The 27,650-nt window shown below is 40.4% G+C and overlaps 1 protein-coding gene and 1 long non-coding RNA gene across 3 annotated transcripts in view; one reads left to right on the forward strand and one right to left on the reverse strand.

Moving 5' to 3' along the window:
- The window catches only part of CDYL (chromodomain Y like), a 97,307-nt gene that overhangs the window by 54,963 nt on the left and 14,694 nt on the right, over positions 1–27,650 (reverse strand). For both annotated transcript variants that reach the window (XM_081918247.1, XM_081918248.1), the window contains exon 2: positions 6,045–6,702. In XM_081918247.1, coding sequence (XP_081774373.1) covers positions 6,045–6,702 — 658 coding nt within the window. The remainder of the gene's footprint in view (positions 1–6,044; positions 6,703–27,650) is intronic.
- LOC309373872 lies at positions 22,749–27,635 on the forward strand. The gene is made up of 3 exons (XR_014170259.1): positions 22,749–22,870; positions 23,876–23,948; positions 26,413–27,635. It is a non-coding gene; the product is annotated as an uncharacterized lncRNA (long non-coding RNA).

Below are 27,650 nucleotides of genomic sequence, written 5' to 3' on the forward strand. Positions count from 1 at the left end.
TTCAGAGTAACCCATTGCGTGAAGACATGGAAATTACGAAACCGTAAGCTTCCTTATACCGAGCTAAACCGAAAAATCACCTTGGCGTACATAACAACATGGAAGTTAAGGAAGGGAGAGAAGCTAACAGCTCCTTCACCCAGTCTAGTGGTCTGTATATAATGTATATTAATTGAATTCCTTCTAAAAATAAGTGACGTCTCTACTGTATGTTCTGCTCTCTTCCCTGGAAAACAAAGGCTCTCACTGGCAGAAGTACTGAAAGAAAACAAGCTTTCTCCTGTTCTATCATACCAGTAGCTCTACATATGTGTGCAAACACATGCTAGAAACAGGCACATGCATGCACAACTAGTTTTAGCATAAAAGAAACTCAGTTGACTCGTGTTATGCATGCTACTTTACCATATGGTGCAACAGAGTGCCATTCACCTCCCCAAACAAGTGTCTTCTTGTTGTTGTTTAGTCGTGTCCAACTCTTTGTGACCCCATGGACCAGAGCACGCCAGGCACTCCTGTCTTCCACTGCCTCCCACAGTTTGGTAGCTTCGAGAACACTGTCCAGCCATCTCGTCCTCAGTCGTCCCCTTCTCCTTGTGCCCTCAATCTTTCCCAACATCAGGATCTTTTCCAGGGAGTCTTTTCTTCTCACGAGGTAGCCAAAGTATTGGAGCCTCAGCTTCACGATCTGTCCTTCCAGTGAGCACTCAGGGCTGATTTCCTTCAGAATGGATAGGTTTGATCTTCTTGTAGTCCATGGGACTCTCAAGAGTCTCCTCCAGCACCGTAATTCAAAAGTATCAATTCTTTGGCGACCAGCCTTCTTTATGGTCCAGCTCTCACTTCCATACATTACTACTTGGAAAACCGTGTCTAGTCTACCCATTTTCATTTTCTGTTCACCCTAGCTAAATACTCTACTTAGTTTATTGTAGCTATCTGCCCATTTTAATATACATATGTTTTCTTTACTTGTATCTTAATAATGTGACGGCCCTGGCAAAGCAGTATTAGGAGCAGGGGGATCCTGTGAATCGAACACTGCTATCACTCTCCTTTAAAAAATATGAGTTATTAATAGGAAGGACAAGTAGAAGCTATAAAGCTGCTAAAAAGTCCCGAAAGCCTGGCTTCCCAGACCTTCAGGCAATGTTCATTTGGGCATTAGACCTATCATTTCATGAACCACTTGTACAGAGATTTTTACTATTTTAGCTTGCAAGGGAGGTCTCTTGTACATAAATGACTCCAACAAAAGATTCCACTGTTGTCCATCCCCCACTCCCCTTCTCTCAGCATTCTTGTGAGAGGGGAAACTTCATTAAACTAGAAAAATCTTGGCTAAGGCTGGAAAGAAGCAACATAAAAAATTCACAAATATTTTAAAATATACCAATGATTACAAAAGTGTCATTAAGCAAAACAAAACCCTAAAAACTGGAAATAAAAGAAATGTGGTGCAGAAAGTAATCAGCCTAAGATATCAAATAGCCAATGGTACATGCTTATTTTTTTTTAAAGAATAATTTGATCTTTTGTAAATACTAGTAGTGCACATAAAGTATCATTTTTTCAGAGAGTATATCATGAAAGTCTTGCAGATGAGAACAATGCCACAGAATGTGTGTAAGTTGTAAGCTCCTAGTGGTTTATAAAGTAAATTAGCAACACGTGCCTGTTTATATAAAGGCAGGATTAAAATAACCGAATTTGGTTTCAGGTTTTTAAAAGTGGTGTATCATAGCAGCTAAGAATGTGAACAGAACGCCAGAAAATGTCTAGTTTCCAGCTTTTCCTCAGGCATGAAGTCAATAGGTAACCTTAAGCGAGCCATCATGACTCAATTCAGACAAGAAGCCAAACCACAGTTAAGGAAATACAGTATATCTACATCAACAAGCCAGTTATGGCTGTTGCTTTATCTCTGAAGGCTTTAGGAACTAAAATACTGACCAGATAGAATTCTAATGTAATCACACAAACAACTCTAAGCAATGATTGTCTATAGGTATTTAGAAACTTTCCAATCCTCTCAGCCTCAATATTCCACCTGTAATATGAGAATACTCCTCGCTCCTGATACCAGGGGTCGGCAAACTAAGGTCCGTGGGCCAGATCAGGCCTAGTTGCCTTCAGGATCCGGCCCACGGACTGTCCGTGGATCAGCATGGGGATTCAGTTCGTTCAGACTGTACCATTCCCGCCCCCCTGCACCATTCCTTTCTCCCCCTCTCCCTCACACACACCATGGTGGCGCCTCCTCCCTCCCTCCTCCTGACTTCTCCCTGCCCTGTCTAGAGGAGGAACGGGGTTGGGTTGAGCTGGCCGAGCGCCATTTTAAGCAGCCCCTCTCCGGAGCCAGCCCTTTTGCGCCACTCATCTTCCCTCCTCCGCCGCCCTGGTGCTCCTGTGGGCCAGAGAGTGGAGCGAACAAGCTCGCTCTACCTACCAACGAGAAGCAGCAGCAGCAGTGGTGGTGATGGCAGCAGCCCCTAGGAAGGTAAGCGCAGCGGCTGGGGTTGGGGAGGACTACCTGCCCCCTCACCTCTTCTTCCAGCTCCACCCCCCGGTGCTGCTTCTCTGGCCCGCCACAAGGTCTGAGGGACAGTGGACCGGCCCGTGGCTAAAAATTTTTGCCGACCCCTGCCTTACACAGTACATGTTAACTGCTTTGAAAACTCGAAAGTATTATGCAAATGCTACGAAGCTCAATGGGTGATGTTGGCCCAGCCATTATTTCTCAGTCTAAATCATCTCACGGTGTTGCTGTGATGATAAAAATGTATGTTGGCTCAAACTCCTTGGAAGAAAATAATAAATAAATAAGCATTAAGTAAACAACCAAATACCAATATCATTTCCAGTCTTTTCGTGCTCATTGTTATGTAGACCATAATGCACCACTGGCACACAGGAGAGAGATCACTGCAGATTTGGGTTAACCCCATACACAAGTACAAAAAGATCTGTTGGGGGAGAGGAGCCCTAAGAAGGGGAACGTCAAGAAGTCCCACAACAATATTGAAAATCAGAGTGAAAACCCTAGGGGGGTGTCAAGTGGTTAGAACAGGAGGAAAGATATATATAAAGAAAGCATTGAGATTACCTGAAAATACTATATAAATGCTGAGTATTATCATCAACATCGACTTCCTAAGTGATTAGTCAATTACTTAGCTGCCTGTCACCTATCTGAATAAAAAAAGGCAGGATTTCAACAATTGCCTTCAGGACTGTAATTTAATTACTGTCTCTGGGAAACGATAATGGTTCTGGAATTGTTACTTCATAATCTTTGTCTCCTATAAACTTAAAACTTGGGAGAATTAAACCCGAGTGCGTCCTAGTTCAACTCTGCATAATTTCCAACAGAAATGAATTCTATTTAATAGCAAATCCTGATAAATTGTTTTATCTTTTTCTAGGATATCAAAGCAGAATTCTTATCTGTGGCATCAAGTCTTGACTGAATATTCTACAGGGAAAAATCCAGCAGGATGTTTTGGGCCAGTTTAACTCTTCTAGGTCTAAAAATATAGTTTAAGACTGAGAATTTAATAAATAATTAAACAAAACAAAGATTCACCTTAAGAACAAATACGCATTGTTATTAAGGCAACAAAATGTTTTCTAACACTACATTAGAACCTTGCTGCAGCTGTAATAGGTTCCAGTAACTCAGTGACAAAGATGAAATTCAATTCTATGCAAAATTAAGTCCCACTGAGTTTGGTGGGGCTAACTCGTAAGTAAGTGCACACAGGGTAGCGGCTACAAATCTGAAACTTGGCTGAAATTGTATGAACCCCCACCCGAGAGTAATCCCAGCGAACATAGCACCATTTAAACATGCCTAGAATTGCCCTGTTAATCACTCAAGATGAAGTTGTTGCACCAGTTGAACAAAAATGTATCATCTTACCTTTCTTGTGTATAAACGGTATGAAAGACATAGCAAAATACTAATCACAACATGGAATTCCCTTGTGAAAGGGCAAAACTTTTATTTTTTACAAAGTGATTTACTAGTTGTAAAGGCAAAGCACGATACTACCCATGTTTACTCAGAAGGAAGCCTTACTGGGTTCAATAGGGCTTATTCCCTATTAAATGTATTCAGGATAGCAACCTTAGCCTCAGCTCAAATGTTCACATGGTGGTAATGCTCAAGAGCAGTGCAAGAATGACCTTTATGTTGTGGGTGCACCAGAAAAGTCAACCTGGTGTTCCTACTGGTCTGGCCATACTGCACTAAACACCTTGCAGCTTTGCTCCCTCCCCTTCCCCTCAAATCCGTAAGTGGTAGCGACCTTTCCTTCCAGATTGGTAGTATTGGGGTTCTGCCCTACCAGGCAAGCTGCTTCTACTCAATGTCTTCACATAAAATGCCATGTACTTTACAAAAAGAAAGAAAAACAAGCAGATCCCTGCTCAATGATCTTAGAACTAAAAACATGCATTAAGAACCACTACTGAATAAAGGAAAACAGGGAAATAATTAATACCATACATCTAGCCATCATCAGCTCAGCATGGCATAAAATGAAACTCACGAAGGCATTGGCAGCCGAAGAACTATTAAAACTTTAAAAATTTCCGTGGGATTATTTCAAGGAATGATTCAAAGAACAAATGCATAAATCTGAAAATGAAAAGTGAGAATATGACTTGTTTCCTATCAAACTGTCCGTGAGCTGTATGACTAATTCCTAACATCAATGAAACATTGCTTAGTTTGGCCCAGTTTCAAGATACGTAAGCCAACAGAAAGCAATAGTGTAATATTAGTGAATGGTAAACCTAATGACAAGACAACAAATATAACTTACTGAAAATGCCAGTTGCAACTATCTCAGGAAACTCAAATTGGCAAATATTTAGGGTGGTGGAATTCAACAAGACACTAATAAAATAGTTCCCTCAGTGCAAGAATTTCTGCTTGTCAAAACAGAACTTCCCTCCTCCTGTTCACTGTTCTGGGGGTTATCCCAACCCCCCAAGTTGATTGGCGGAGGGTTTAATGGGACACACAGGATAACAGGGACTGGCAGGGCTCTGACAAATGTGTAGTAGTGGCAGAATACCAGGGGATTGACCCAGAAGAGAAGACCTGTGATTTATGGGGTTTGGAGCCAGCCATGAGGCAACACCCAGGGCGGGGGGGGGGGGAGAATGGCCAGAGGCGTCAGAGATGAAGATGGGTGCACAGGACATGGTGGAGAAAAAAGCTATCCAGGCGAGGGATGGGCCAGTCTCCTAGATCCAGATGGGATGGGACTTGGAAGAGAGAAGCGAAGCAATGGCTTCCATGTAGGAGAAGTCTCATGAGGGTACGTAAGCTGGTGGGGTGTGTGGTCCCATTGCCACCGCAACTGCACCACAAGGTACAGATCTAGGGATATCCTCATAGAAGCTAGAAGGATGTGTATGGGCATATCCAGAGCACCAAGGGAGTTGCTGTAAGGGCGTGCTTTTGTCAAATAATTAACTATCAGATGTATGCCTTCCTTGGCTAGGGGTACCCAGGACACAGGGGGTTGAGAGGAGGGCAAAGCCCTGTTTGAATTAGTGAACTTGTTGCACTGATTTCCACTAGCAAAACTATTTCATTGAATCCAACTCTTATGTGTTTTTGGCAGTTTTCATCAATGAAAACAGTAACTGAGACAGTATGTGCATTCATTCACATGCCACAGTAAGTTGTGAGTTAATGGCTTACTGTAAACGTGTCTTCAAACAATCACAATCTGAAGCCAAGGTTTGTTCTTGGCATGCCAATTATGGTTTGAATGGACAAACCACAACTCCTAGTTCAAATGTAATGCTAAACCAAGGATCATGTTTTGTGGCTAGCAGGGAGGAGCTAAGCAGGAACCACCTGCCTGCTCACAGTAAACCATTAAGCCATGGCTTACCGTGACATGTCAATGCACCTGTTGTGTGTAGCACAGCTGTTATGGCAAAACAAAAAAACTACTGCAAGTAATGAGCCGAACAACTTTTTGCTAAGGTACAAGGTTGCCAAAATATGCATGCACACTTACCTTTACCATTTATTGTTAATGCAGATGCAATGGTAGCTGTTACTGGCACAGGTAATTGTGGCACTAATGGGTGTATTCTTGGTCTGCTCCCCATCCTAGCCCGTTCTTCTCCAGGTCCTAATAAAGCTCCAACGGGTTTCTCTGCTGCCACTTCCGGTGCTACAGAATCCTCCTGATCTTGTTCAATGCGGTCCAGCTTATCCGGGCTTTCACTTTGAAAGCCATCCACTGCTGTCCGACTCTTGATAGGACTTTTGGGCACAAGAATTTTGATACCTGACTTTGCAAGGTCCATGTTTTTTCTACCGGAAAGAGGAGTGTTGTTTTTCCGAAACTTCTGCGCTGCAAACAACTGATTGTTTTTTGATTCATGGTCCTTTCCAATAACTAAGGACTTTGGGGTCTTTGAAAAAGAACTATTAGTAGATCTAGAAATTTGCTTTCTTGCATTATTTGGAGAGGTCCTATTTGTCCTTGTTAATGTGCTTTCTTTTTGCTTTTCGTTGTGATGTCTGTTGAATTCATGTATATATTCCTCACAATTCACAAGGTGCTGTTCAGGCTCCCACGTGTCATCTTCACTCTCGTAGCCTTTCCACCGCACTAAATATTCCGTTTTCCCCTTCTTGTTTTTCCTTTTATCAACAATTTTCTCTACCTGTTGGAAGAAAGATTACAGATGGCGATGAAGACTTGCTTGTGAAAGCTTAAAAATGTACATGTGAAATACACGATGAACTACTTGCAGTAATATACTCAATAAAACAGCTGTTACTTTGCATATGCAGTAGAATTGTGCCCTTTAAATGCTGGCAATTAACTATACCTCTGCTTGTTACTCTATGAGATCAAAGAACCTGAAACCTAAACATCTTCCAATTATTTTGTATGTACTGAAAGTGAACAACTTGTTGTCATGGTGATGAGTAAAAGAAAAATTGTACCATGGCCACATGTTTAATCTGTTATCATGTGCACTGCTATGCTCCATGAGCTTCAGTCACACAATGAAAATTACTATACCCACTGAACACTGCTCTGTCACACAAAGTAACCATGATTCATGACATTTAATGAGGTAGCTCATGGGTTTTGATGGAAAGAACAACTAGCAGAAGACAAGAGCTTTTATCCTTGGCAACAACATGCTTTGGAAAATCCTTGGACAAGTCACATCCCCATTATCTAATCTGTTAAAAAAGAAGGGAAAATGAGATTACAATGAGAAATTTAAGGCTTCATATGGGTTCTTTACATGCTTTCATCATTCCTCTCCCCCTACACACACTGACTCTTTCTCCTGTAAGATAAAGGAGGTAATTTATTAAAGCTATAGGGATGTATAGCATGGAATTGTGCTAGGAGAAAGCTAACACACCCCTCTTCCTTTACATACTACAATCCCTTCCACTGCCTCAACAACTGCTTCCGGGGATTGCAGTAGATCGAAAGGATTTCCAAAAGTTAGCTGCTTCATCTTATTGAGCAGAAACACTTTTTATTAGTGCAAAGCCTCCACTGACTACAACCCCATAGCATTTAACTCTAAGTATTGTGTCAACGTATTACAGGAAACAAAATATTTCTCATTTTTAACTTGAAAACCATATGGCTAAAGACATGATGACTTCTATCATACAAACCATTTTAAATTGAAGTTAGTAGCAAAAAATACAAGTTTATACTGACTTATTATTCAAATGCCAAATATGCTCTCTCTCCCTCACACACAGTGGCTTCCTTTGCATGTTACAATAAATTACATTTGTCTTAAACCACACTGAGCATTCTTTGAATATAATGTATGATAGCCTGGTTCAGACGTCATGCTATATAACAATACTTTCAAAGTGTGGCAGGGGTTATTGTTTTTGTTTGTTACCATGTTATGTATTTTTGTGTTTTTATATTGCAAACCGCCCTGTAGTCCTTAGATAAAGGGTGGTATACAAGTCTGATGAATAAATAACATAACAATGCTAAGCCACAGTTTGTATTAAACAATGGTTTTAAATTATTGTACCCCTCCCTCCTTATGCTGGTCTACGACCATAATAAAGTGTTGATTGACCGATGGATAGTTTAATCATAGAAATGTCTCCCTGCCCTGCAGGTTGTATGCAGGCGAATGTTTGTGAATCAGAAGGTGCATATGGATGGCAGAAAGAAGGGGTGCTTCTATTCACCACCAGTATATGGTGGCTCTCAACCACTTTCCCCTGGGGTTATGGAGCTTCCACAGGTTCCTCACCCTGTAGTCCTTCATCTTCAGGACCATGCCCTGAATCAATTCCCACTGAAATGGAGCTCTTACGAGAGATGTTCCCAATGGATTACCACAAAGAACAAGTACTATTAGCCTATCCATAAAGAAACAAGCGTATGTGTTTTCCAAAGCATCTTCAACAAAACAGATTTCTTACATCGTTCAAGACCAAAGTCCTATTTCTATAGTCACTCTGCATTGCAAAAGAACACAGCAACAAAATCATTTCCACCAGATAAAAACATGTTGAGAGAGTGTCATCTAATCTAAGTTTCATTTTGGGCAATGGCTAGATCTGCTCATATGCCTCTGGGGAGAATTTAGATATTGTATGAAAAAGGATGTGCACACATATTTTCACAATATGTATTTGTGTGTATCTTAATAAAACCAGAATGCATTGTCAAGAGAGAGAGAGAGAGATCTAACATAATGGATACTATAATAGAATACTGAAAGAAAAAGACAGAGGGGACATTAGTTTACTCAGCATATGCTTTGGATTCCAAAAAGTAAAAATTACAATGCAGCAGTTAATTCTATATGGATTCAAAACAGCAAACGTATATCTCTCAATTTTCCAAAGATGGAGTAAAGGATTGTATCCACTACGTTCTACTCATAGTAGACCCATTGAAATTAATGAACCTAATTTAGGTATGTTCATAATTCCAATGGGTCTACTGTATGACTCATGTTGGATACAACACTAAGAAAATTTCAATGACTTAGGGCACGAGCCAAAGTAGATCAGAATGCACTACTAGATCAGAAGATGATCTTCAATGGTTTCTGACTCCCAACAGAAACAGCAAAAGTACCGTATTTTTTGCACCATAACACTTTTTTCCTCCTGGAAACTATGGGGAAAAGTCTGTGCGTGTTATGGCGGAAATGCCTACAGGTGGCATGCCTACGGATTTTCCTCCTCTAAAAACTACGTGAGTGTTATGGTCAGGTGCGTGTTATAGAGCGAAAAATACGGTACTTTTCTTCTTCAAAATTGGGCTATAAAATCTCTAATCTGTTGCAATCCAGATGTCAATTTGTACTTGTATAAGCAAGTCATCCCTTTGTATGACTCATGAGACACTGCAACCAGCCAACTGGTCGTTTTTCTTACATAGACACCCACCATATATCTCCTATACAAAATAATCAAACATAAAAGAAACAAATCTTATCCAAACAGGAAGAAAGTTCTCCCAGGTTTGTTTTTTTTAAATTACAGCAGAAATTTCTAAGAACATCTCAATCTCAAGTTGTAGAATAGAAGACCTTAACCCCAAGAACAAAACAAAAATGTATATATTTTACACTCTGTTTATAAAGAATAGCCTCACAACCCACACATTTCCAAGGGAATCCATTTTGGTCGGAGAGAATGAAATAAACACATTGGTACAGCATATCAGGAAATTCAGCATCTGAGCATCGTGAAAGATAGGTTAACATGCAGAGAATATCCAAAGTGTGGGATTTACAAGAAGAGTGAAGGAAATACATAATAATAAGAATAAGAATACACAAATTGAAGCAGTTGAGATCTCTTAGGAAATAGGATACTGATATATATGTGCAGTGTAGTGAACATACTTTTTTGCACAAATAAAGGTAGTGTTGCATCTGTATGTTGCGCAATTAACAAGAGCAATGGAAGAGCAAAGCAAAAATAGAAAATATACTGCACCTACTTAAGATATATCTAAATGCTAATTTGTTAAGAAGGCATTCCTACAGCTGCATTACATGAACCCATAGTCTTTTCTACTGGGAAGTCCCATTTCACTATTACTAGTGCTGAAATTCTACATGGTTGCATCTAAAGTATTAACTTCAGGTTTGAAGAACCTGAAAAAGTACAGTGGTACCTTGGTTTACAAACTTAATCTGTTCCGGAAGTTCATTCTTAAACCAAAACCATTCTTAAACCGAGGCATGCTTTCCCTAATGAGGCCTCCTGCCGCTGGTGCCCTTCCACCATTCAGATTCCATTCTTAGGCCGAGGTAAAGTTCTCAAACCAAGACACTATTTCCAGTTTTGCGGAGTTTGTAAACCAAATCGTTCTTAAACCGGACTGTTCTTAAACTGAGGTACCACTGTACCTGTGATTCAGTGATGGTTATGAAGGAGGGAAAGCCCTTTCTCGTCACCGGCACACCAAATTTCAAAGCTAGTCACACAGGCAGGTAGCCAAGGCTCACCTCTTCTCCACCAGCCTGCTCACTCACCTGTATGGAATTTCTGGTCTTAATGGCTACCAGACAAGTTATTAACTGTAAAGCTGAGCTTACAAAGAAAAAAAATGTTTTGCCTGCTTTGTGACACTTTTCGGCATTCAAAAGGTTTCCTTACAGTATTGGCTCATAGGTAAAATGTGCAAGGCCATCAAAATCTAATGTGCACGCAAAATATATTGAACAACCAATCTGGTAAAGTCAAGCAAATAAATAAATAAACAGGGGAAAGTGTGTGTGTGTGTCTCTGTGTGTGTAAAATTTATCTCTTTTTCAGATGTGGTAGTATAAAATTGTAATTCCTGTGCTTCAAAATGTACTTCATACAAGCCTCTATTATTATACTTAGTTTTTCATTTTAAGTGGTTAGCCATTTCTGTAGCAGTCTCATTTCTACACATTTATTTATACTAAAAGCCTCACTGCGACACAAGAGCCTTTTTATGTGAGAACTGTTTGTGGAAATGCTTTGAACTAATTTTTTAACCTAAAAACAAACGAGAAAAGGGTCTTTCCATCCAGGTTTAGGTATTCATCGGATTTCCAGTTAAGGTTTCAAACAAGAAACTGAATATCTAAAGTCCAGTATTGTATTTTAAGGCTACACTTATCCACATTTTTTATTTTTGAAATTTTGTTGAAAAGTATTAAGGGAACTTGACAAGAGAAGTCACAGATAAAAGTTTTACTTTACCAAACAGTGTATAATTTTGAAAAAGTACTCAAGGGGCTCCAAGCTCCAGTTTCAAATGAGTCCCTCCCATCAAGGACTTCTCTATATTTAGCTCCTGTACATGAACACAATGTCTTAAGACTTAGTTCTTATGCATATACCGGTACATGTGGGAAACTGCATTAATTCTTGAAACCAGTTCAACCCCTTACAACTGCTCCCAATCCAATCAGCAAAATTCAGTATATGCATACCCATCCTTTGAAATCTAGGTTGAATAAAAGCTACAAACCAATTTCTCTACACTTGCTCTCAGTTCAGTAGCGGTCATTTATATATTTATTACATTTAAATCACATCTTTCCAAAAACATTTGTATTCAAAGCAGATACATTATAATAGAATTTAACAACAGCTAAAGCACAATAAAAAAGTATATTAGAGCTACAATTTGAAATTACAAAGCAGATAATGCAGCAATCTGCTGAAAGCAACTATGAGGTCAGATTAAATCCTTTAGGAAAGGCATTAAAGGTAAAGGGACCCCTGACCATTAGGTCCAGTTGTGACCGACTCTGGGGTTGTGGCACTCATCTTGCTTTACTGGCTGAGGGAGCTGGCGTACAGCTTCCGGGTCATGTGGCTAGCATGACTAAGCCGCTTCTGGCGAACCAGAGCAGCGCGCAGAAACGCCGTTTACCTTCCCACCGGAGCGGTACCTATTTATCTACTTGCACTCTGACGTGCTTTCGAACTGCTATGTGGGCACTTTCCCAATTACTGTATCAATGCATTTAAAAAAGGGTCAAACTGCAAATACACAAAGGTGACCTCGCTTTTGTGCAAGGTAAGGGGAAATTCTCTGCTCCCCTGCCTTACTCCAAGGAAAGGAAGGGGAAATTGCTGGTTTGGCCTTGCACTGCTGAGCTACGGTCAGTGGAGACCACAGCCATACAGCAACCAAGAATGCCTCAGCCTTACTTGCAACCTTGCAGCTGGAGAGAGCAGCTGTGGTTGCTATGCAACTACGGAGCTAATCAGGGATCAACCCCAAGGTTGGGACTCAGGATCAGCTTTTAGAAATGACGGTACAAAATGAAAGCCAATATGCTTCATATAAAACAATAGGAAAACATTCGTGCAGTCTAGTAATACCATCATAATATTCTATGGACCCCAGTGTACTTTTTAAGATCAGGGCTCTTATAAAGTTTGGACATATAATTGTAGAACAAGTAACACTCTCACATTTATCTTAGTGACTGAAGTTGGAGAATCCAGTAATGGCCAATTTATTACAGATGCACGAGTCACCTGATCTAATGTGCCAATTTGTAAAATCTAACAAACTAAGGGAACATTAGAAATCATTTTGAGATCGAAAACTTAAGGAAGTAATTTTGGCTGCAACATAAAAGGCATCCTCACTTCTGGCTCCAGGATGTGTGTGGTCGTCATCTCTCCCCCCCCCCCCCGCCCCATAGGTTCCCTTGAATTGTGAGGGCTATCATCTCTCTGTTAGCTACTGGGTTACTACTCTCTTAGCACTCCCTCTGGGTTACAGCAGGTCAACCTAACCCATCTCCCAGTGGAAGGGGATGTTGCATATTAGCATAGGCATCAAAGCGTAAATCTGGTCATGCTTTTCAGCTTGGCACCCTTTCCAGTCTTCTTCCCCCTGGCACTCCCTAGCTTCTTTGATATTTTCAGCCTAGCTAAAAACTTAAGGGAATGTACAGACTCACACTGCCACTCCTTTCACTCACTAGGAGGATTTGGACAATTCAAGTAGTACCCAACAACTTGTTCTGCTTTGAACTAAAAAAGGCTTGCCTATTTTCAGTTCCCACCATTGCCTTTGTCTGCATGGGAAGAGAATCAGTCCACAGCTTGTTTTTGAAGAGGAAGCAAAACCCACAACAGTAGCTTGTTAAAAAGTGACTTCTCTACGCTTGGTGTGGGGTCCATGTGTCAAGCTCCCAGGTCTCTCGCTAGTCCTCAAGGAAGAAGTCCTCCTATATGAAACAGGTAAATATTTGTTTTTCTAATATATGTGCTCCAAAGGTCTGCACTTTTATTTGCCATGGTTTCTCTCTGCTAACTCTGCCAGCTCTTTGCGTTGCACATACCAGTGTGAACATGTTGGCTGAATACGTATGTATATGTTTCTGAACTATCAAGGACATGTATTAACAGGGCATTTCTGGGCAGAGAAGATTCCCTACCAACCCACTTACTTCACCAGGTACCTGACCATGTCAAATGTCGATGTGAGCTCTGGGAAGCCAACTTCCAGCCTGTGGTCTTCCTTATGTGTGGCCTTTCACTGTGTGAATGCTATCAAAGAGAATTTTTTCATAAACCCCCAATGATAGCGCAGCCCTGGGAGAATTGTAGGCACCAAGCATGAGCACTACGTAAACATAAAATCGAAGCCTCTAACTAACTTATGCAAATACGCCCTTGCAGAGTGTTACGTATGTATAAGGCACATCTCTTTAAATGGAATATTAAGATTCATAACCATGAGCTTAATTTTAGCTCTAGAGCAGTGTTTCCCAAACTTGGGTCTCCAGCTGTTCTTCAACTACAACTCCCGTCATCCCTGACCACTGGTCCTGCTAGCTAGAGAAGCATCTTAAAAAGCAGAGACATCACCTTGCCAACAAAGGTCTGTATAGTTAAAGCCATGGTTTTCCCAGTAGTGATGTATGGAAGTGAGAGCTGGACCATAAAGAAGGCTGATCGTCGAAGAATTGATGCTTTTGAATTATGGTGCTGGAGGAGACTCTTGAGAGTCCCATGGACTGCAAGAAGATCAAACCTCTCCATTCTTAAGGAAATCAGCCCTGAGTGCTCACTGGAAGGACAGATCCTGAAGCTGAGGCTCCAGTACTTTGGCCACCTCATGAGAAGAGAAGATTCCCTGGAAAAGACCCTAATGTTGGGAAAGATGGCGGGCACAAGGAGAAGGGGACGACAGAGGATGAGATGGCTGGACAGTGTTCTCGAAGCTACCAGCATGAGTTTGACCAAGCTGCAGGAGGCAGTGGAAGACAGGAGTGCCTGGCGTGCTCTGGTCCATGGGGTCACGAAGAGTCAGACATGACTAAACGACTAAACAACAATTCTAGAGGATTGTAGCCAATGCTTGTGCATTGAGTTCCATCTGCAAAACTGGACTTTCCCCTCTTCTCTCCCTCAAAATCTGCTCTGGAGGAAGAGGATAGGAAAGGAAAGGTCAAATGGACAAGCAGAAGTGTAATGTGCTAGAGGAACAGCAGTGCTGGACACAGCCCTTAGTCTAAAGAATAATTTAACAAGTGAGTAATTTCTCATGAATTGTCCTCTGTTTCAGAGAGAGAATTGCATAGCAACATTTGCACATCTGGTAACAAAGGAATGGGGTGAGCAAGAGTTATAAAACAATTTGAACCCTAAATTGCTTACACTTCTGTTTTTGAGCCTGGATTTCCACGCCTCTTTTGAAATAATGTTAAAATAATTTAAAAATCAATTAACTGTTCTGTGACCCAAGTGTATTTGTGACAAAACACTACTTAGGGAGCACTTTAGCATCTCAAATACTAAGCATGAGCTCTGCACTGTTATGTGTACTAAAGTGGTGAATACTTTTTGTTGCATTATGAATCCAAGTATTAACACTACTTGAAAGTTTTGAAAAGTCATTGGGAGGTGTATCAAGAAAGATATGATAATTCATATTACACTACTTTATGCGCAGATAACTTTCCTTGGGTTGAGTTACTGTCATTTGGATTTACTCAGGCATTGCTACTCATACAACTGATTTTATTTATATATTTAGAAAAGCTTCCAAGGCAGAATACAAGAATTATGCATCTGAGACCAGCCTTCCCAATCTGGTGCCCTCCAAATGTTTTAGACTACAATTCTCATCAGCCCATTAGCATGCTCAATTGTCGGGTATTATGGGATGATAGCCCTAAAATCTGGAGTGCACCCAGTTAAGAAAAGACTGCTATTAGTCAAATGTTTCTCAAACTTTTAATACCTTAGGACCACCAAACCAAACTTTCTGATGGCTCCCCACATTTCTATTTTTATATAATAAAATTATGTTTATGTTTTCTCAGGCCATAGAATGATGGTAGACGAAATGGAAAAGTCAGTAACAGTAGCCTTTCCCTGAAACTAAGGGAGCCAGCAGAAAACCGTATTTTTTATCTCAGTATTTCCCTCCTGCATCTCCATTAATTACAGATTTAAATAAAAAGATGAACACAGCAGATCATGTTTATCGTTAAAAGCTAATTTCAAGCTAAAATTAGAACAATTGTAAGGATTATTTAGGCAAGTAATTTAGCCTCATAGGGACGCATGTGGCACTGTAGGTTAAACCACAGAGCCTAGGACTTGCCGATCAGAAGGTCAGCGGTTTGAATCCCCACGACAGGGTGAGCTCCTGTTGCTCGGTCCCAGCTCCTGCCAACCTAGCAGTTCGAAAGCATGTCAAAGTGCAAGTAGATAAATAGGTAAACAGCATTTCTGTGCACTGCTCTGGTTCACCAGAAGCGGCTTAGTCATGCTGGCCACGTGACCACCGGCTCCCTCGGCCAATAAAGTGAGATGAGCGCCGTAACCCCAGAGTCGGTCACGACTGGACCTAATGGTCAGGGGTCCCTTTACCTTTACCTAATTTAGCCTCAGTTTCTTTATCAGCACTGTTATCTTAATCGTCATTCATGATTAACCCCAACCCCAACCAAATTCATGTACAGAAAACCCCAAAAGAGGCCAAAGGCCAGCTGAGGGACCACTGAAGTGGCTTGAAGTTGCATTCCACCAGCAGAGAGGAGCTGTGCTTGTAGGCCAGCACTTACACTCCCAGTACAAACCACCCAGTATGTGAGTGGAAAACTCCCTCAGAGAACATATACCACTGGGGTTGTCGCACTGGTAGGTAGCAAGGACTGGAACAAAGCATTCTGAGGGGGTTTCTGAGGCAGCCTTAGTCCTCAAGTCCTCAACATGCCCACAGTGCAGGCTCAAAACTACACCAGTTCCAGAACTTGCATAGTTAATTTCCTTCCCAATTGTGGTGGTGGGGAGGGGGTGGTGTTGATGGAAAATGGAAAGGACAAGTTTGAGAAACCCACCCTGGACCTCTTCCTCTGGCTGGAAGAAGCCAGCGGCAATTTGAATGCAGCAGAGCAGCCTCCACGGTCTTCCTTCAAGCAAAATAGAACTGCAGACTTAGTTATAAAAATGTCTGTCACATAGGGAGGAGGAAAAAGAAAGCACATCGATTCCAATGGTATGGAGCTGTATTCTTCATTGCCCTGAACAATTTTATTTTATTTTAGATACTCACACTTCAACTTTGCGATCTCAAACATCAAACCAAACCAAACGCGTTTGACACAAAATCACCACCGCTTCATTATGGCTAAGTAAGAAACAGGGATACCCTTAATATTTAAAGAACTGCAGAGAGTTCTTTCATGAATTACTAAAGAAACCATAACAACCCATGGGGAAACTCATAAATTTGAGTTTATGAAGAGAAAATACCAGAAAATCTATCGGATTCTTTCATTCCATTGTATGTTCCTTTTCCTGGGACAAAGTACATTTTACTAGGCCCTAGGGGCACACCTGATAACCCATGAATTCCTATTTTGCTAACATGGAGGGGACTGCTACAGCAGAAGAAGCAATGTCCCAATGAAATGGAATTTTATTTTATTTTTTTTATAAATATTTATTGAAATTTTTAAGTTACAATATGCCAAACAAACAAAGTTATAACATAACATAAACATATTTTCTCATCTTCTTGTGACCTCCTCACATCTCCCGCCCCTACCTTCCATGTTGAAAAATTAGTCCAACAAATTATCACCTTACTTCCATCCTTACTGTCTGATTGTCAATTGAATTTAGCCAAATAATTATCCAAAAGAAAAATTATTTTTTCTTACATTTTAACTTATCTTCCTACTTCACTTCATCAATTTTAATGGTGCCAAATTGTTTATAATCAAGCATCCTGCTTAACATTCATACAGTTTACAATGTTTTTGCAAATAAATCTTATTTTTTTTCCAATCTTCTTCTACCGTCTCCTCTCCCAGATCTCGGATTCTGCCGGTCATCTCAGCCAGTTGCATATAGTCCATCAGTTGCATCTGCCATTCTTCCAGTGTGGGTAGATCTTGAGTTTTCCAGTATTTCGCAAAAAGTATCCTTGCTGCTGTTGTAGCATACATAAAGAATGTTCGATCCTTCTTTACCACCCCTTGGCCGACAATACCCAAAAGGAAATGGAATTTTAAAAGCACTGTCCATCACTGCAGGCCACAGTCTCCAAGTTATATCACCTCCTAAAAACACATTCTTGTCTGAATTGTAATTTGGCAATATCTTGCACATGAAGTGAAGCTGCCATGGCTATATTAATAAGCACTACTCAATTAGCATAAAGTGTTAAATACTGCCTCTCTCACTGATGAAGCAAAAGAGTGGCAGATGAAGAATTTATTAAACGTAATCGTCAAAATAAATCAAACATTTGCCAAAATAATAGACAATAGATACAGGTGATATGGACAGTTCTCAGCTCATTTTAAAACCTTTTATAAGGCTGTGTTGCCCAAGGACCAGTTCTGCCACCATTGATTATGTGTGGGGTCCTCACAGATACTCAGCTTGGAAAAGTCTCTATATTGTTCGGATGTCGCTTCGTAAAGGTATCTATCGACCTGCAGAGTTTCCATCAAGACCACTAGCAGCCTAAATCGAGAAGGTAAAAAACCCTTTGGGCAAGGTAGCTGTTGTGGCACTTCTAAAGTACCAAATCCCTCTCCCATTTTACGGTGATGAAGTCTCACAATAACACCTGTAAAGGACCCTAAGTAGTGAAAGGCACTTTTTCAGGAAACACTGCAAATTTCCACATAAGAACAATGCAGTAAGTGTTATGTCACTCATCAAGGTTTGTACTCTACACCCAAAAGGTGCACTCAACTCCCATTTGAACCCCACACATTTACACGTAACACCCACAAATGTGGGGTGAACCAAACCCTACTATCACCTTCATGCCCTTTGACTTCATTTTTAAATCTGAAATGCCTTCCCTTTGAAACTGAACTTCTACATATAGAAGAAAAAACTAACTACACTATCCCCATTCTACGTGCAGTCAGCTTCCTCCCCGCCCCCCCATTATAGCCTTTAGTATGGATGTTTGAAGAGGCCTTAATGCTGAGACCACACCCATCAGTAGAGAAGATGGAAGCCCTAGCCACAGTGAATATTTCAGAGAAAGCACTCATGCCCCCTCCCACCCGGAAGAGCTAATGTGTTCTCCCTTCAGATTCAGTTTCTTATTTGCTTGCCTAACTTTCCAAGACTCAGGAATGCGGGTGGTGCTGTGGTCTCTAAACCACTGAGCCTAGGGCTTGCCGATCAGAAGGTCGACGGTTCGAATCCCCGCGACAGGGTGAGCTCCCATTGCTTGGTCCCAGCTTCTGCCAACCTAGCATTTCGAAAGCATGTCAAAGTGCAAGTAGATAAATAGGTACTGCTCCGGCGGGAAGGTAAACAGTGTTTCCATGCACTGCTCTGGTTTTGCCAGAAGTGACTTAGTCATGCTGGCCACATGACCCAGAAAAACTGTCTGCGGACAATTGCCAGCTCCCTCGGCCAGTAAAGCGAGATGAGCGCTGCAACCCCAGAGTCGTTCGCAACTGGACTTAACTGTCAGGGGTCCTTTACCTTTCTTAACTTTCTGAGAAGCTACCCATGCCAGCTCAAGAAGGTTTACTTACATCTTATTAGGCCTCCTATGCTGCCCATTTGCTCTAGCTCAATCTCCCTCGGCATCTTTCTTGTCTATCTATGGCTTCGATCCAAAGGTGGATAAATCTTGTTAAGACTCCAGCCCCCATCAGTGTCAGACAGCATGGCCAATAAATAAGGATGGTGGGAGCTGGAGTCCACCAACATCTGGGGGCAGGCTTGCTACCCCTGCTTCAATAATTGCAAATTTAATTAAAATGCTGTGTGTAGATTTCCTGTGATTTTTGGAAAATGCCATAGCCTCTGGACTAGTGCAACAACAAAAATATGATGGTGTATTTCTTATGGCTTGGTTTCTTTTGAGTGACAATAATAGATCTGTAACACACAGCGCATGGCCCTCTCTGTACTGGCTGCACAAAAAAATCAGGAAAAAGAAATTAGATAAAACTGCTATAAGTTGTTTTGGTGGTTCAGAGATTTAATCTGAAATCACGATAGATTTAAGCTTGTTGGGTGTTTCTGGTATCTTCTCTCTTACATTATGGATGTCAGCTTATATTATGGATGGATGTTCAGTATTGATTTATTAATACTATTGCTACAAGTGGCTAAAACAATAAACTTATGAACTATTCTCTGGGGAGAAAAAATAGTGTAGTTGACTCATTGTCTCCTACACCTCAGCTCATTGTCCCTATTCTGGCACACTGATTCCTATATGGGAAACTGCAAATTCAAGTCTCTCTTGGGTGTACATATAGACAAAGGGTTATGTTAACAATTGTCTCTGGAGAGTAGACGTAAAGACAATTTGTATAGAATTATTAACAAATGCAGCATTGTTGTTTTTTAGAAACGCCTCCCAGTTTTATAGTTGTCAGTTAGCTTAACTAAATGTTATACTAGTAGCATAGTGGTATCTCGGGTTAAGAACTTAATTCATTCTGGAGGTCCATTCTTAACCTGAAACTGTTCTTAACCTGAGGTACCACTTTAGCTAATGGGGCCTCCTGCTGCCGGTGCGCCGCAGCACAATTTCTGTTCTCATCCTGAAGCAAAGTTCTTAACCTGAGGTACTATTTCTGGGTTAGTGGAGCCTGTAACCTAAAGCGTCTGTAACCTGGGGTTACCACTGTGTACAAGGCCCTTCATTCACATATGGCCTTGTGAGCCTACAGGCTGAATGGCTAGCATTTTTTTTTTAATGGGCCGTTAAATTGATGTTCTGAAAGTTTACACCCTGCAGATAACAGGTTAGCATTTCACTAAAATGATTAGAATCTGTTCCATTAATACAATTAACACTTGCAATTCAACAAACGGAAGCTTCACAAGAGATTTTTTTATAGCTTAGCTGAATTCATTTTAAAGTCTAATTTATTTGCAACTAATAAAGAGCTTTCTTCAAGATAAAGAGTTGGCCTTAACATTCTACTCATTACCCTCTGAGAACTCAACATGAGAGCTTATTGAAATGTAATAGCACGTACAGGCCACTGAAAATGCACATGGGTGCTGTGCAGCGTGGGCTAACAAACCACGCTGGTTCATATGGATGCAATATCTGCACACTAGCACAGCTGCCTCACATATCATAAACAGGTGGGAAATGCTGTATGCGTACAGGCTGGCAAATGAGCTTTCAAATGTTATGCCAGCTGTGTGGAGTGCCTACATGCGTATATGCTTTCCTATAGCTTCCACAAGGCAGGTGTCATGTCAACATGAGCTCCAAAACCTTTCAAATGCAAACAAATTACCTCATGTACTCCATATCTCCTAACAAGCTATTTATGAGCATCCTGTTTCCCACCCCAACTTCTCTGTCCAACTGGTTGATGAGAACACTGAGGTTATTGTGAGATCAGAGGCTCTGAGTGCTTGCTTCTGCTGGTTGTGTGAGCTGCTATGCTATGTAATAGTTTTCAATAAGGGTGTTGGATTCATCTACCCCATTCCACTAGCAAGAAGGCAGTGCAAGGCTTCACACTGGCGTGATAGGACTTTCCCACACCCCCTCATCCCACAGCACTTCCCCCAAAACCACTCTGTAGGGTCAGAAGAACCCCCATAACACTTGCACAGGCAGAACAACCTCCTAGCGCTATGCTGAGTTCCAGCTGTGATTTGGAAATCACTTCCAACAGATAAATACACTTCCTTGCAGCTGTAAAGATGGCGGTCAACAAGAAGTAAGGTTTATCTCCACATTTCTTTATGACTAAAGGTAAGAAAACTCGAACCACTGACAATTAAGGTAGTTTCATATTAAAATGAGAAGAACACAGCCTTTACCACCAGAAAAGCATGGCCATCAATAGAAAAAGGAAGCATTTGGGGAGCAAGTTCTGTTTCAACAGGGTTTGTTCTTCTATATGATTATTTTATCCTTAACAAAAAATTTCCACCAGTCTTCCCAAAAGAGATGTTAAGCTAAGCAGCCTATAATTTCCAAGATCCCCCCCCCCAGATCCCTTTTTTTTTTAAAAAAAGTGTTACATTGGTCACTTTTACATTGGAGACTGATCTGAGGAACAAGTTGCATCTTTTGTTAGAAGTTCAGCAATTTCCCATTTGAGTTCTTTGACAACTCTTGGGTGGATGCCATCTGGACATGGCAATTTGTCAGGTTTTTACTTTTTGTCTTCGCCTATTAGGCCTCAAACTTCATTTCTCATCACCACTGTCTGTATCAGTTCCTCAAATTCCCCTCCTGCAAAAATTAGTTCAGCACAAAATATTCCATGTTTTGCTTTATGTTTGTTTGTTTTGGCTATTCAGCAAAGATTTCTGATTCTTGACATCTCGTTTTGAAACCATAGTTTCCTGGTTTTCCATAGACATTTTACTATGTATATAGTTGGGATTCCACTTCAATGGGTTAAATCCAGATTAAGTTGGTTGAACGGAAGTCTCATTGAAACCAATGGTACAAGTTAGTAATGAATAAGTGAAGTTCCACTGAAGTCAATGGGAACCAAGTTCAAGTACCGGTAACTTACAACCTGTCCATCCCTTTGTCTTCATTGCTGTTCAGCTCCATTTTCAGTTTTCCTATCCTATTATTTCCCCAGTCTTAACCTATTGTTGAGATTTGTTCTAAAATTGCCATTTATGAACACCTGGAACTCAGATAGCAAGGCATTAAGTACTTGAAAGCTCTTCTTATCTATGTAACCATCCTGAGTTGTTCATTTATTATTTTTCTTCTGTTTATCATGCAACAGAGATGATGAAGATTCACTGTCAAGTTTAGATGTAGATTTTCATTTCTCCAAATCGGCTTTACAAAGGTAAAGTTAGTGACTTCAGTTGATGCTATCCTGGTTTTAATATTATAAAATATTGTAGAAATGTGCAAAGTTGTTTTAAGAGTTGCCTTCAACTGAACCCAAAATGTGGCTGTGGCTTTTTAGAAGCAAAATACACACACACGCTCAGTTTCCTTTTTGATTTTTACTTGTCCTAGCTGTCTGTGGATGCCTCCTTTCAGTATAGCTTTCTCTCATTCTAGTTAGCAAACTAGTCACCTGCATAGCTGACTGCTGACAGTTTTTATCTACATTCCAGTGATTATCTTTTACTTTCATTGTGATCTTGCACTGCAAGAATACAGGTGGCAAGATATTATTGACACCAATAACAATCTCAACTGGTATTATCAAATGCATTATGCACTATTTTATATGCTTTCTTGTCATAAATCATGATCCTTTTTTATCATGTATTAACAACACCTGCATATTACTCTTTAGAAGATATATAACTGGTTGCCTTCAGACAATAATTCCAGTCTCCAGTTAATATGAATGGGATATATTTCTTGCTGAGATCTCGGCAGGCTGTTTTTCAATTTAGGTAAGTAGAGATAAGCTTATATGCAATTTGTATACAACCAATTTAGTTTGTTTTTAAATGTTGAGTATATATGATTCATGCAATGCATCGTCTTTGTTTATACAGCCCCTGAAGGAGGACTTTAAACAGTAATTGGCCAAAATTGGGCTGCTTTGAAAATAAAATCCATATCTTTTCAGCATCTCGAGACACATTCTGTTTTGTTGTGGGGTTCACTTCGGATGTTTTTCACATTTCTTGAGAAAAACTAACTGATCATAGTTTGCTGCTCAAACTAAAGAGGAGCACACTGGAAGCATTCCAGTGTTGTGTATTAGCACGTGGAAAGCCATGGTTTAAGGCTTACCATGCCTTCAGAATGCAGACTACTTTTTCTATCTATTATATATTTTGGAAAGTAGGCTGTCTTGTCTGTCTGTCTGTTTTCTGTGAAACTGAACGCCTTTTCAGATATTATTTCCAAACTCGGCACAAGGATTCCCAAAGGTTGGCCTGGTGATTTTCACTGATGTTTGGGCGCTGGGTGCCACTTTGAATCAATATGGCAGCCCAAAAAGTTGCTTTGGCATGACTTTGCTTGTTTTTTTGGTATCCTTTTGGCCACCTCTTGAGCTATTGTTGTGAAACTCACTATGAGGGTTCCTAAGGTGGGGGTGGCAGAAATCTTTGCCATCTGCCAGGCGCCATTTTGGAAAAAATAAATGGTACAAATGCCTGACACCAAACACACATTGGGATAGGAGTCGGGAAAGTCCAATGCAACTCCATGCGTCCTCTGAAAAGCCACTTCTGAAAGACCCTCTGAAGTGTCATTAAATGTGCTATGCAGAGTCTTTCAATCCTAGATATAGAGCTGAACTGTCAGGGAGGCTACATCAACTATGGGGAAAGATCAATTATCCAAGATCACTAAAGCACAACTCTTGCTTAAATTCTATTAACCTGAAAGTATTATCAAAACCAGCTGCAGAGCTTTGGAACTCACTACCAGCTTTTTTCTTACAGGTCACAATCATACAGATCTTCTAAGGAATGGTTAAAAAGTTTTACTGGTCATCTGCTTGCCTATCCTTGACAGGTGCTCTGATTTATTACTTGACTACCATCTTACCACACATTGATGGGTCTGTGGACATAGTTACATATTGCTTTTTCGTTCCTGGGAAGAATGGTGTTTCCTTTTTTTTTTTTTTTTTTTTTTGCTACTTCTGGTTTTATTGGTGTCTGATAATAACAATCAAATTCATGTTGCATTTTAATATTTTATGATGGAAGCTGTCCTGACAGAGCTTGGCCTTAAAGCTGGCCTATAATTCTCTTAACTAAATCTATTTTAATTTTATTCAGTTTTACTTTTTTTTAAAGTATTCCTTCTGAATGTGTAGACTGGCACACTGCATATGGGGAACTAGATAGCCAAGAATAAAAGCAATTGTCTCAAAACGCAGAAATATTAACAAGGTGCCTTGATAATATTTCAGCCTATGTGCTACATAGAATGAGTGCTGAAATTAAGTAGAATGGAATAGCTGTATTATCTCCACATGTAGTTTTACACAGAAGGACAGAGATAAACAATAACACTTAAGACTATAATAAAAAATTAAACGTCTTTATAACTAAAGTGCACATACACACACAATTACTCTTCAATTCTCAATCTACATAAAGAGGTCAAAAACACAGCAGCTCATCTTCTATCGGAAGAATTTTTATTCTCATCAAGATATTTACCATTGAAGTAAGTTACACTCTCAAGTTAATTGCTAAGAAGGACATTCTTCCTAGCCGATTTCTAACTCATGCAACTGTTACAAGAAAAGTGAAAATATTCACTTCCACTCTTAAGTATTTGCTTTGTGGCAATGAGGAGATCAGAAGATTTCATTTTTGCCTAGCTACAGTCTGGCCCCCAAATGGCAACTAGGCATTCCATTTTGGCGATGGTAACCCCGGTTTAAGGAGTCATTTGGCACCTAGCTTATATATCTGAGTTTTTAACACTGCTCAGAGCTACCTGCATGTCTAGCATCCAACATACCTCACACTAAAGGAAAGAAATGACTGCCAGTTTTAAATACACAAAAATGTAATGCAATGTAATAATTAGGATGACACCCTTCTCTCTCCCAGCAAGCCACACGTACATATCCCATCTGCACTTGAAGCAGAAGGAGGGCAGCAGCGTCACCAAGCCCTGAGCAGAGCAGAGGAGTGACTAAAGATCATGCCCTGCCCTATTGTTATGCAATATTTGCAGAGCTCAAACCTACACAATTAGCATGAAAAAGAAAAACATATCCCCTCTCCTACCCAAATGCAAGCCTGAATGTTTTTAAATGGAATTTTGAAACTGGGGGAAGAACATGTACTTCCAACATCTTTTATAGTGAAAAGAAAGGAACAGTTTTAAACCTTAAATGGGATAGCATGGTGCACTATAATCCACCATAGTTCTTCTACTGTTTCCCTCCCATTCAGGCTATAGCCAATCTTACAAATATTGGGAACACAATTTTTTCACAGATCAGCACAAATTGTTCATCAGGCCTTGTGCTAAAACACGCATCCAGAATGAGAGGTGTTAAATGACTACAGTACTTTTAGAGTTCTGATAAGCCCACTATTAAACAAACAAACAGCCCACCTATTCCCTCCTCCCATTTTAAGTATGCTCCATTTTTAAGTGAAGCATAGAAATATCATTAAAATACTAATGACACAAGGTTTTCCCATGCAGGTACAGACAGGGACCACAGAGCGTAACACATCCCTCTTTGTCGCCGCCGTCCGTATTCCATAGCCAGTCCACTTATCCGTCACCTGATATCACAATGAAAGCAGGTGAGCCTTTTTCCTTTCCCATGCAGTTTGAAGTCAAACCACATGGGTGAAGGGCACAGTGCCCTGCAAGCACCAGCAATCAGCTGATTGACAGTGGCTGAAAATCCTGCTTCCGGCAGTAGGTGGTAACTATACCAGTCTGACATTATATATGACATCAGGTACGGGGCAGGTAGGTGGAACTTGGCCGAAACCACATGGCAGGCCAAATTGGCACGCCTAATCAGACCCACTGTCTGGAAGTTCCTCAACGCTGCTGTAAATGGAAGGATCACATCTTGTGTGTGCAAACATTAAGTCAATACATCAAGTTCATATATCAACTCAACTTCAAGGGTCTGAGTCACCTTTAACAAGATTGGCAAAGGAAGAAAGGCTAGTAAAATATTTAAGCTGGGTTTACTTTAAACTAGGTGAAGCAAAATGCTACCATATACTAACTTATGAATGCTCTCCCCGGTGAGGCTTGCCTGATGCCTTCATTACATATCTCTAGGCAAAAACATTCCTCTTCTCCCAGGCCTTTGGCTAATTAAACAATCTATGGCCTCTTAAACTGTGGGAGGGGGTATTGTATTTGTTTCCTACCATGTTAGGTGTTTTGTGGTTTTATATTGTAAACTGTTCTGCAATCCTTGGATGAAGGGCGGTACAGAAATTTAATAAAGAAGATAAAAGTGCATTTATCACATTTTTAGGTACATCGGCTCAAAACTGAGACACCAAAGTATTCTTTGAAGAACACTGAACAGCTTCAAGGGTCTCATGTACTGTAGCTCAACCCTGCACACATCTGCTCAGAAACAAGTCGCTCTGCAGTCAATAAGGCTTACACTCAAGTAAGTGAACACACAGGACTGCAACCTGAAGTCGCAACTCAGCAGGCATGTTTTGAGTACTAAACTGCTCAGACAAATGTTCAGCATTCACTACCATTGCCACATCTTCTCATGTTTTCATTACCGTAAATTTGTTTTCTGTATATCACATAGGTAGCAGGTGCCTTACAGGCTCTTAGTGTGGGTAGGACTTAGGCATGGTCAGGGAAGAACTGTATAAATAATATGGGGGAGGACTCCAGGGTGAAAATGGCAAGAACTCCTTTCCTGGCCACACACTTGGCTGTGAGTGTATACATTCAGTTAGTTTATAATGGGATAAAACTGCAGTAACCGGACTCCCATGTTAAGTTGTTTGGCCGTATATCTGTCTATGAAGAAGGGGCTTGTAAGCAAGGCAGACATAGACATGACATAGTATGACATTAGCTATATTGGTAATACAGAAAAGCAAATTTCTATAAACATGAAATTTGCCCTATCTCAGCTACAAGTACAGCACACCTCTCATAGGCACAGGTTTGTCAAAGGCTACCATGAAAACACTTTGGCTACCCACTCTGCTAATACTTAGCATTGCTTTGCTTGTCCTGTATAGTGAATACTGAGCTACAGCTAAGCTTAGAAGCTCAGCTAGAGGTAAAATAAGAGACTCGCTCTTGATTTATAAAGGGCAAAATAAAATAAAAAAATCCCCTCACTTCCATTTTTGCACTATTTAATCAGATTTCTTGAAAAAAATAAGAGTATTTGGTCCAAATTTTCAGGATTGCAGCCAGTGTTAATTCTACACAATTAGACTCATCGAAAATAAGGACATGACTAACTTAGGTCCATTCATTTCAATGGATATACTACTCTCAGCAGAACTTAGCTGGATACAACCTTCAGCTTCCATCATATACATTTGGTAAATGTGCAACTGAGATCATTTTATGCCACATTGCAATTACATCTTCTTATTTGCATGGCCTATTTCAAGGATGAAAAAATATTTCAAATGCCAAGGCACTAACATCAATGCTTAAGAGGCCAAGATCAAAAATCTTCAGTCACCTGCACTGCAAATAGCAGAACAAACAATCCAGGATTCCTGT

This window comes from Podarcis melisellensis, assembly GCF_964234715.1.
Source record: "Podarcis melisellensis genome assembly, chromosome: 7".
NCBI lineage: Eukaryota > Metazoa > Chordata > Lepidosauria > Squamata > Lacertidae > Podarcis > Podarcis melisellensis.